This window comes from Diaphorina citri, unplaced genomic scaffold, assembly GCF_000475195.1.
Source record: "Diaphorina citri unplaced genomic scaffold, Diaci psyllid genome assembly version 1.1 scaffold25, whole genome shotgun sequence".
NCBI classification, from domain to species: Eukaryota; Metazoa; Arthropoda; class Insecta; order Hemiptera; family Psyllidae; genus Diaphorina; species Diaphorina citri.
Window position 1 is genome coordinate 159,868 of NW_007377463.1, and position 11,193 is coordinate 171,060.

Consider the following 11,193-nt stretch of genomic DNA (forward strand, 5'->3'; position numbering starts at 1 on the left):
CATTACCAGAGAACGAACTTTATCTGCTGGGAACAATCTCTGGAGCGTCTCCGAGCAGCTCTTTTACACTTTAAACAAACATTTTTACCATAAGACTGAAGATCCATCGAATGGTCTCTATGGAATAGATCATGTCAAAGTCAAACGGGTGAAAAATTGGCATACTTAAACAGGATGATAATTTGACATCATCTTTGTTATGAGAGTATTTTCTCAACTGTCAACGTGCATGAATTTGTTTCTAAGGACTTAAACAACCTCAAAAAAATAAACAAGAACAAGTCTGCGATAATAGGACAGAAAAGGACGAATAATTGTTCTCAATAACACAATCATTTATTTAAAACACAAAAACAGAGCGTTTAACACGTCGCGTTAACAAAGCCTTCGAGCATAATATAAAACAAATAAAGTCACGAATTCCCGTCTATTTATAAGGAGACGGGGATGAAAATGTTGCTCTATTCCGAGGTCTCCCTAAATATAGATCACGCTGGTGGCGTTTGTCAAAGAGGATTGTGGACGATTAGACGGGTCTGTCAAACAACATTACCACTTGAGTTACTTCTGCGAATGACAAGAGATGTTTAAAACTCACAACACTTTTAGGTAGGTACCCTTTAGCAATAGGTAGTAAAATAGAGTTTACCCAGCTCAGTGATAGTACTGGAAGTCTGCTGAACCGTCTTCGAATCCGGCGTGTCAAGATGAAAATACGCAATTTAAAGAAATGATGGGGTACTGAAGATAATGCTGATTGCCGAGTGCGGCCAAGAACAACACATGAACATCTTCTTATCTGCAATCAAGCTGGACCAGACATCACCCACAATGATCTACTCCTGGCAAACCAAGCTGCTATCCAAGTTGCGGAATTCTGGAAATACAAGATTTGAGAATTATGTTTGTACCGGACACGGAAAGTAAGTAAGTAAGCAAGCGATAGTACCTACGTTGAATGCACCAATTCCCAATGGATCTACTGCCCATCTGGAAAATCGGGGGCTTTCTTTTTCCGGCCCCACTCAGACTGGTTGAGATTAATGTGAGGAGGCGGGTAGTTTGTCGCCAAATGGTGGGTAAACTCCCGTCACTAAAGACCTTGGCAGTTATACAGTGATGTTAAACTCTTTCAAAAACATTAGTTTTCATATATTGAGCCGCCCTAACCCGTGACGTTGTTTTACAATCATTATAAATTTATTCTAATAGAGAAATTTGACAAAAGGGGGGTTTAATGGAGGGCTATTAGCTATTATTAAACGGGGTGACCTTCTCATTTGTTAGAAAAGTCATTGTTTCAAATTTGAAATCAGTTCAAACTGGACGTTGTACAAATAGGTGGGCTGGACATGTCTGATTTTAGAGCTATAAAAGCCAAGATTAATGTCCCTTCTGTTCGGGCAAAAGGGAATTTTCAGCCTCCTTCTGGCAGCATAAACGAGGTATTTCTATTCTTCTGTCCTTTGGAGGTAGTGTTATCCTAGGGTTCTAGTTCCTGTCATGCTGTCACAGAAACTGGTTTCTAAAAAGTACAACCGTCAAAAGAAAGGATTATGAAGATGATTGGACGGTAGGCCAAAAGACATTTTTAGAAGTATTAGGTAAAGCTTTTATCTGGACTACCAACTTTTTACCCTTTTTATTACTTCAAAAAAGATTTTCTTTGGAGCCAGCCTAGTTAGCTTAGTTGGTAGTGCGTCTGCCTTGTAAGCGCTAGGCCGCGGGTTCGATTCCCACCCGGGGCGGATTTTATAAGTAGGTACTTCATAGAAACAGAAGCATTTAGATATTATAGAGTTGGAATTTTAATGAAAACATAGCATTTTTTCGAACTTTTTTAAAAAGTTCGAGGGGTTTACCATCTATTTGGAACCGAGGCGCAACTTTAGTGAGCCTTCGGGAACTGGTATATTCAACGTCCTAGTGAAAACCAGGACCTTTTCGTCCTGCTAACAATGATTTTGATATCAAATACCAGGACTATCAGGTGACCAACTTTCTCAACATGATCTTCTGATTTGGATTTTGTTTCAGAACAGGAAGAAACCGGACATGACTAACGGCCATGCCCATCACACTTAAGATCCTCAACAATGCTGACGGATGTGCCCGGACTAGCTAAGCTGGACGTTGCTTAACTTTAGTGATCAAACGAGAACTCATGTATTTAACGTGACATTAACGTTGTTTCGTTATTAATTCAGAAGAAAGTGCAAGGAGAGAGAAAGTGCAAGACCTCCGCTGAGAAAAAAGTGTTTTGTAAGCTACTCGAAAATCTTCTTATCCAAGTAAAAGGCGTCTCCACTAACGAAAAGTAACTTTGAAGAATGGAACCGAAATAAGAATCCTTAATTCCATAAAATTCAGTATGTATTATTTTTATCTAGATACTTACCTTCCTACATACACTAGTTTGAAACTTTGATTTACCTGTATTATTTTAGGAGTACCTATTGGGTCGGTACCTGCTAACACCTAGGTAATATTTATTTTCTTCATTTTATTATTCTAATGTAGTATGTTTAATTAGTTATTAATACATGCCTACTTATAATGGTTTCAAATTTCAATTGGTAAATGAGTAGGTACCTAATTTTCATCAGTTTTGTATGCCTACATCTTCAATACTCATTGTACAGTTCTCTCCTATTCTTCTTCTTCTTCTTCTTCTTCTTCTTCTTCTTCTTCTTCTTCTTCTTCTTCTTCTTCTCCTCCTCCTTCTTCTTCTCCTCCTCCTCCTTCTTCTTCTTCTTCTCCTCCTTCTTCTTCTTCTTCTTCTTCCTCCTCCTCCTCCTTCTTCTTCTTCTTCTTCTTCTTCTTCTTTTTTCTTAGTCTATTGTTTTTTCGTGTTTGAAAAAATCTGAACTTTTCTATAAATATTTTTGTGTACCTATTTTATTGAATTAGTATATCGTATCCGTGCAATAAATTCAACTATCTATCTAAGTGTACAATAGGAATGTGTTCTCTTTTTCGAAAAGACAGTTTTCATTTCCAAAATATTTTCTCAATGTTGGTAAACCTATCCTGATCCTAGAGTTATTGTGACGCAGGCTCCAAATTGTGGTTTTTTGGGCAATGGGTATCTTGCATCTTGGCAGTTTGAAAAACCAAAAGATGTTGTTTTAAATACCTAGCTCTTTTCATATAATAATGTATAGGATCATATGGCCTACATTTATGCAGAGAACTTAATTTATCTAAAAGTAACAGTTCAGAGAGGATATTTCCTTGAAAAAAGGTAGGTACAGGTTTAGGTACGTACGTTATTCAGTATCCAGCATTCCAGCCTGTATATAATTTAATATGTTGATCCGGTTATTAAATCTTCAAGCAACAAGACTAACCTCTTTGTTGGAAAAAAAATATGAAATGTAAATATTTGAGACTCATAACATGCCATAATATTTCCTTCTTTAATCTTCACGAAAATAACCATAGAATAAAAAGAATATGATAGGAAGATGAGTAAAATACAAATAAAATAATCATAGATGATACAAACAACCGAGGTAAAACAAATTAATCTTCTCAATTTACTCCTCAAGAATTTCCTGCTGTTTACAAATGTTTACACAGATAAATATGTACCTATGTATAATGATCTGCATTCATCATATTAGGGGATTTATGATTGAATTGATAGACTACCAGGATTATTGCATACTTCTTTTTCTTCCTATAGGAAGGAAAGTAATATATTGTATTTTAGTCAAATTTGATAATGATGATGATACTTGGCGAAATAACTAATCTAAATAGTTAATACTTGACTGGAACGTACTCATATAAGTACCTAACTCAGTAAGTAATTACTAAACTTGTGGTAAAACTCGCGCCAAATCTAGTGACTCTGTGTCTTATTAGGTAGGTACTCGTAAGTAAAATAATATAGATACCCGTTTCGGAATTACAGTTCCCTCTGTGGAACCTCTTGAAAAAAAAAAAGCTTATAATATTATAGGTACTTTGGAAATGAAGAACACGAGATTTTCAAGTGGATGAATGAAAAATATATCGGTTTTATTTTTCAAGAAAAAGATGGAAATTTCTTGACAAAAGATGACTACATACATTTTTAGGATGAAAATCTACATAGAAATAGTACAATAAAAATCTAAAGAATCAGTAACAGTTCTCAATTACTAAAGGGACAAGAAGAAGGATTCTTTGTCCCAAATCCATCCACAATATACCTATTGGAATGTTGGAATCCCTGAATCTAATTTGGGTACAGCCTGAGAGGATGAAAAGATTTGTCAGGGAAGGAGTATTGTTTATGGTAAAAAAATAAACAATGTAGGAACATCGGTCACAAATCTTCACAATACCTATCAGCCTGTACGGGGGACTTAAATGTCGTATTTTCCCTTCGCAATTTTCAGGTGGTAATGATGGGAAATTGGCAAATGGCACACTGCCTGGCATTGTACCATTTCTCTATTTTCCACCACTGCCACCGTGAATATTTAAGAAGCAGGACCCTAGGAAGGCAAGGGAGCTAAGGAGAGGGAGGTTAGAGAATAGGGAAGGGATTGTTGTTTCAATATGAAACAGGTACAGGAACTTGGGAAGTGAAGGTAAATTTAGGAAGGCATTATGGAAAGGAAGGGGGATGAAGGACTTTGTCCCAAGGAAGGGAGGATAACAGAATGAGAGTTCTAACAGCTTAGTCCACCTTGATACACTTTGAGGACGGATCACGCACAGGTGAAATTCTAAAAGTGAAGTCAATTATTCGGTACTTTGGACAGAGGTTCTGGTGCCTCACACTGAATCAGTGATGTCTAAACTGTTTTAGTACCTAATTGTTGACCCACAGGAGTTTTGGTCGAATTACCGGGATTCCCTTTTGGGTATTTGGGATTTATGTCAATTAACATTAAATCCTGGATATGGCCCTGAGTGGTAGTGATAGTAAAATCCTGCTGATCTTGCAAATTCAAACTCTCTTAGGGTATAAAAACAGAGTGGAGCGGAGACAAAAGAGCATAGAGCTTTTTTTCTCTCAGTTCTATGCAATTTTAAGTCTTCGCTTCTCTCTATCGTTGTTTTACCTGCACGCTGCACGATGCTCTCTATTCCACTCTTGGTTTTCAGCCTTAGGTAGGTAAAAAAAAGTAGGCACGTATCTATCTTATTCCGTACAACCTAATAGAAATACTCGTAGGCAGGTAATATGGGCGTGGGGACTAAAATCTATTTGGGCAACACTGTACCCAACACTATTAAAGGGAAGATAATAATGGATTATTTCCGGTAGGTATATACCTACCTCTCGCCCTATGCCAGATCTGCCTAATCGTCGTATTGTTAAATTGTTATGATCAAAGTATTTCCTACAATCATCATCACCCTCTTCAAGTTTTGTATTTGTATATATTTTGTAATAGGACCCCCCCTTATATTAAGCCCGTTGGAAATGCCCACCTTGTTTGTTAGTTTGTGAAGTAGTTGAGTAGTTCCCTCGGAGATAGAGATCTGTAGTTCCCTAATAAGTTTTTATCTTTCAGATCATCATCACCCTCTTCAAGTTTTGTATTTGTATATGTTTTGTACCCCCCTTATATTATGCCCGTTGGAAATGGCCACCTTGTTTGTTAGTTTGTGAAGTAGTTGAGTAGTTCCCTCGGAGATAGAGATCTGTAGTTCCCTAATAAGTTTTTATCTTTCAGATCTTGGAAATCTGTTTTTCTTTACGCGAAACTTCCTTTGAATCTCAGAAAACGTGTCCGATTCAAGGAGAAACCTTCTTAGCTCAGTATTGGTAGAAAGATTGCACGCTGGAGGTTCTGGGTTCAAACACAGAATCGGATTTATTGAGTTTTTCCGGCTGAATCAATTTGATTTCTCGGTGATGCATTCAACCTTGTGAGTAACAACCTTTTGGACTTGGGTGACAATATTGATAATTGGGTAGATTCTCGTAGTTAGGTACTAAATCTTTGAAAAAAAAAGCTACAAGCTACAATGGTTCTGAATCGTAAGCATAAAGAATGAAAATGACCTGCAAGAAAGCCTATCATGTTCACATGTTCGCTTTATAATGCACAACACAATATCTGTAGATCAAATCGATTTCACAGATAGGCACCTCCGTCTAACAGAACGCATTCAGATCAAGATTCCCGATATCATTATCCGATGCATATAAATGAGTAAACATTTCAGCAAACATATCAACCCTTTAATCCTTTTCCAATCCTGAGCCGGATTATCGGCAATGTGTTGACAGACAGTGTCAAAATTTTTCTATGAAGCTTCTGACAGACATATTCTCTTCGATTTCTTTTCAATATCGCTTGTCAGAAAGATTGTTGGCTGCGAGAGAGCGAGAAATTGATACTTTTATGATGATGTATTCATTTTTAAACGGTTCTAACCCCTTTATCTTTTTTTTTTTTTTTTTTTGTTGGATCATGTGAAAACCACACACGGCAAACCTATACTCATTTTCCAGTTTCTACTCTCTCTTGCTTCAGGAGATTCCCAAGCTAATTTATTAATTGACGGAAATTATAATAAAAATAATTATTCATTCATCTTCTGCCAACATAATAAAATCGACCTATGAGCTATGAGTCATTTTTAGTCATGTTAGACCTAACTACGAGTTATTTTTAGAATAAAAAATCCGAGCATCATCTGCTGAGCCGCCCACCAAGGTTCACATTTTAATATCAGGGGTGTCCAAACTATGAACTGCGGTCAAGAATATTGGAAAAAAGTTGTCTTTTAATTTTTATTATTTTTAGTAGGTAGGTACCGTGTATTTGGAGTTTAAGCAAATTACCTGTCGGGGCATATCAAATACACATTACCTATGTCATACAGGCCAAACGCCAAACCAACGTTCATTCAAACTATTAATGAGTGAGTTTTCTAGACACATCAAGTCTGAAGGGGCTGGCTTGGTTCCCCCAAAAAAAATTATTCGGGAGAACTTGAGTAGGTAACCGTACACGGAAAAATCATATTCAATTTTGAAAGGGGTGGATAATAAATAGATTGCGGCAAAAACTTGAAGATCTACCTCAACGATCAAATAATATAGATCAGTTGCGCTTACTTGGGTGATGTTTCAAAGTCATAGAGCAGGAAAAATGAGGACCAACGGAATTTTTCTTTTTCTTCTTGGGTAATAAATAGATTGCGGCAAAAACTTGAAGATCTACCTCAACGATCAAACAATAGATCAGTTGCGCTTACTTGGGTGATGTTCAAAGTCATAGAGCAGGAAAAATGAGGACCAACGGAATTTTTCTTTTTCTTCTACGACTTCTAGATCCCGAGATAAATCAATTTAAAAAATACCGGTAAATCGTGAACTTTGACGTCACGGCATACGCTCCCGTAGGCGATGACGTCACATCAAATGTCCCGAGCAAAGCTCCCTCGGAGGCAACGTATTAATGTGTTTGTGCGCATACGTTTTTGCGCAGTTCTTTCTACTCCTCCGCTAGCGCGCTTGCATAGTGGCGCTACCTAACGGACGAAAAAAACAACTGCGTAAAGTCTGACGTCACACATATTTGAACTTTTTCATTAGAAGGGAAAATAAAAATTGAATTTTTCCACCCTTTCACAGTTATTTTTTCGGAGTTTTGACCTCAGATTTGGATTTTCCCAACTTTTTACTTAAGTAGGAATCGACCATTTATTTATAATTTCTACCCATTTGCAACTGCTCCATTACTTATGTCCAAGTAAACCCTACCGAGCACAAACTCTGAGAATCCCTTATTCATGAATGGATTATGGAATTCAAAAACTACGAGGTGAAAGAGTAGGTCGCGGGAGGAGAGGAGTTGTGAAAATAATGTTAAAAAGCTGCGAGTCCATATACTATCCCATTAAGAGGATACCAAGAGGTGCCATCTAGGCCAGAGAGCTAGCTCGCTCAGGGCCCCCGAACTGAAGGGGTCTAATGAGGGGTTTGATGGGTCTGCATCTGCTATCCCAGGGCCTTGATGGAACCTAGAAGTACCCTCACTGGTATATTTCAACCTCCTCAGTTTCTCTAAAATTCACCTGCAGCACTCTAAACTCTAAAGCGTCCGCATACTCAGGTTTATTCTAGAGAAAAGCTGTGAGTCCATATACTATCCCATTAAGAGGATACCAAGAGGTGTCACCTCCCAAGTCAAAGATAAGTACATTGCGTTCTCCTTTCAGATTCTTGTCCAGACCATAGGCTAGGGCCGCAGCTGTGGGTTCATTTACAATTCTCATCACGTTAAGACCAGCAATGGCTCCAGCATCTTTGGTAGCTTTACATTGCGTTCTCCTTTCAGATTCTTGTCCAGACCATAGGCTAGGGCCGCGGCTGTGGGTTCATTTACAATTCTCATCACGTTAAGGCCAGCAATGGCTCCAGCATCTTTGGTAGCTTGACGTTGGGCATCATTGAAATAGGCGGGGACTGTGATGACAGCATCTCGGACTGAATGACCTAGATATGCCTCGGCGGTTTCTTTCATTTTAGTCAGCAGTTGAAATAGGCGGGGACTGTGATGACAGCATCTCGGACTGAATGACCTAGATATGCCTCGGCGGTTTCTTTCATTTTAGTCAGCACCTGGAACATCGAGAAACAAAAGAATATAAGTTTTATTGAACTAATAGAACTGAGGAAACACATGAAGAAAGTACTTGCCTACTTTAAACTTTTTTCTTTCACTTGATAGGTATGTCTTAACTTTAAACTAACCTGGTACAAAAGTATAAATGCCTAATCCCTGCAACTTTTCAAAACTACCTCCTTTGAAGTAGGTACCACTCAAATTTCAACTTATCAAATCCCGTATTTAATTATGTCGTTGTACCCTACTTCCTGAGACGGACGTGACCGTAGTCCCATTCAGGACCCTCAAAAGAGCGAGCCAAATAGCCAATGTTATTGTCTGTGGCTTGACAGGGCTGGTTTTGTCTCAGTTTTACGTCCTCCAGCGAGACGATGGTCAGCAGTTTGGACATTCCTGAAGTTTTTTCTACTGTCGTACTGCTAGTGACATCTACCGGAGAATTCTTCAACTTTTTCAAAACTTTACCTAGCACAGCCTACTTTTTTATCTCGTTCGAGAGAACAGAGTAGTCTGTGGTAGTCCATTTTTTTGTTCTTTGATAAAAAAAGTTTTTCCTTTCACTTTAAATTTTTTCGAGTGTAGTGAGTGAGTTTGGAAAATTTAGCAGTGAGTACTGAGCACAGGCAGTTTTAGTTTAGTTTTCCGATCACCGATCAGTGTTCTTCCATGTGTTTGTGTTTTCAGACTAGACAACTTTTGTGAAGATAAGAAATACTGCACCAGAAAGTTTGTTTGGAAGTGAACTAAAAGTTGTGAAAGTTATTTTACAGTCCTGACAAGTGGTGAGATTTCTTTTTTGCCAAGAAGGAACTTGGCAGTTCTGTTTAGCATACGGTCCTCAAGTTCTTTGTGGTATATATTGAGAGTTTGGTAATCCAGGATAGCTAGGGAAAGAATTTGGCTCCTACCCCATTATGAAAGATTACCTCTGGTCTTGGCTTTACAGCTTGTTAGAAAAAAAACTTCCTGTGGGATAAGGAAAGTTAGGAAAAAGATCTTCAGGTATCAGAGCTCATGCACTTGGTTGAAACCCATTTGTGGTTTAGAACTGATAAGAAATGGTCTAGAATTCAGTTAGCTTTGGTAGAATGAAAAGCTTAGGTTACAAATTTCAAACAGGTTTGATAGAGGGAACAGGATAGAAAGACAGTGCTGTTTTGAGAACAAACCTTATCTGATCAGGAAATAAGTTTGCTCCAGGCAGGAATTGAACCCACAACCTAGCACTTGCAATTTAAGTAGGTCCCTCTTCATGTTAACTAGAGTGCCAGCAGCTGAGCAGCCATAGGTTGTCACTTTAAGTGGGTCCTATTTTAACCTACCTGGCCAATTTTAACTTTAACTCACATCTGTTCTTTGTAAAGGACCTAAGCATTCATAACAACAAAAAACATAAAAAAATGCCTTTCATGGATATTTGTAAATTTCAATAATCTGAAGTGAATTTTATTGTTCTGACAAATTCAAATTTTTAGGCTCCTACCCCATTATGAAAGATTACCTTTGGTCTTGGCTTTAAGTACAGCCTGTTAGAAAAAAAAACTTCCTGTGGGATAAGGAAAGTTAGGAAAAAGATCTTCAGGTATCAGAGCTCATGCACTTGGTTGAAACAAATTTGGTTTAGAACTGATAAGAAATGGTCTAAAATTTAGTTAGTTTTGGGAGAATGAAAAGCTTAGGTTACAAATTTTGAACAGGTTTGATAGAGGGAACAGGATAGAAAGACAGTGCTGTTTTGAGAACAAACCTTATCTGATCAGGATAAAGTTTGCTCCAGGCAGGAATTGAACCCACAACCTAGCACTTACAATTTAGGGCCCTCTTCAAGTTAACTAGAGTGCCAGCAGCCCAGCAGTCATAGGTTGTCATTTTAAGTGGGTCCAATTTTAACCTACCTGGCCAATTTTAACTTTAACTCACATCTTTTCTTTGTAAAGGACCTAAGCATTCATAACAACAAAAAAACATAAAAAAATGCCTTTCATGGATATTTGTAAATTTCAATAATCTGAAGTGAATTTTATTGTTCTGACAAATTCAAATTTTTGTTGTGTGTTTCTCCTGTTTTGTTTGGATTTCTCTTTGTTGAGTACTTAAGTGAAGGTAAGTTTGGCTGAAGTAAAGAAACTGGTCTCACCTAAGTAGGTTATAAGAATTTAAAAAAAAAAAAAAAAATCTGGTGCATTTCTCATAGAAGCTATGAAAAGAAGACTTCCTTTCTTATCTATGGTTTTTCCTTACCCCCTTTCTTACCACTTATTGATAATAGTATTTAAATGATTATTCAACTTGGATACCATTAGCAGATCTCTAGATCTACTGTATAATCATGTGTTTACAGCTTCCCCCTTTAGGAAATCTCATTACAGTCATTATTTCACAACATTGAAACATATTTATTAAAAAAAAAAAAAAAAGTAGTGAAATCCCCCACTCTTATTTAGTATTTCCTCTTTAATGTTAAGTATTTAATTTCCTTGGTTAGGTACCTACGTAGTAAAATAAGCAGACCAAAATTTTCTAAGACCCAAACAGCAGTTTTAAGTGGGTTTTAGATAGGTACTAAAAGCAGGTTATAGGTACATAGTATAACTATTGTTCCATC

General features: G+C 37.4%; 2 protein-coding genes and 1 long non-coding RNA gene across 4 annotated transcripts in view; 2 read left to right on the forward strand and 1 right to left on the reverse strand.

Annotated features, from left to right (window-relative positions):
* Positions 1 to 2,403, forward strand: part of LOC103509938 (protein big brother) — a 43,020-nt gene extending 40,617 nt beyond the window's left edge. Inside the window, exon 7 of one of the 2 annotated variants that reach the window (XM_008474571.3) lies at positions 2,038 to 2,342. In XM_008474571.3, the coding sequence (XP_008472793.2) occupies positions 2,038 to 2,085 (48 nt within the window). In that variant the 3' untranslated portion in view covers positions 2,086 to 2,342. Of the gene's footprint in view, positions 1 to 2,037 lie in introns of both variants that reach the window. The other variant, XM_008474579.3, reaches the window with a different exon arrangement.
* Positions 2,404 to 8,234: 5,831 nt separating this feature from the next.
* LOC103510071 (heat shock protein 70 B2-like) lies at positions 8,235 to 8,489 on the reverse strand. Its single transcript, XM_008474708.1, has one exon. It carries the CDS (start codon positions 8,481 to 8,483, stop codon positions 8,235 to 8,237), a length of 249 nt encoding a protein of 82 aa, XP_008472930.1. The 5' UTR covers positions 8,484 to 8,489.
* A 642-nt stretch (positions 8,490 to 9,131) lies between these two features.
* On the forward strand, positions 9,132 to 10,047 carry LOC113467777. Its single transcript, XR_003391730.1, has 2 exons — positions 9,132 to 9,370; positions 9,953 to 10,047. It is a non-coding gene; the product is annotated as an uncharacterized LOC113467777 (long non-coding RNA).
* Positions 10,048 to 11,193: the final 1,146 nt, after the last annotated feature.

Bases quoted from the DNA above. Each gene is read 5' to 3' on its own strand.
- LOC103510071 (XM_008474708.1), bottom strand. From the start codon at position 8,483: ATGAAAGAAACCGCCGAGGCATATCTAGGTCATTCAGTCCGAGATGCT.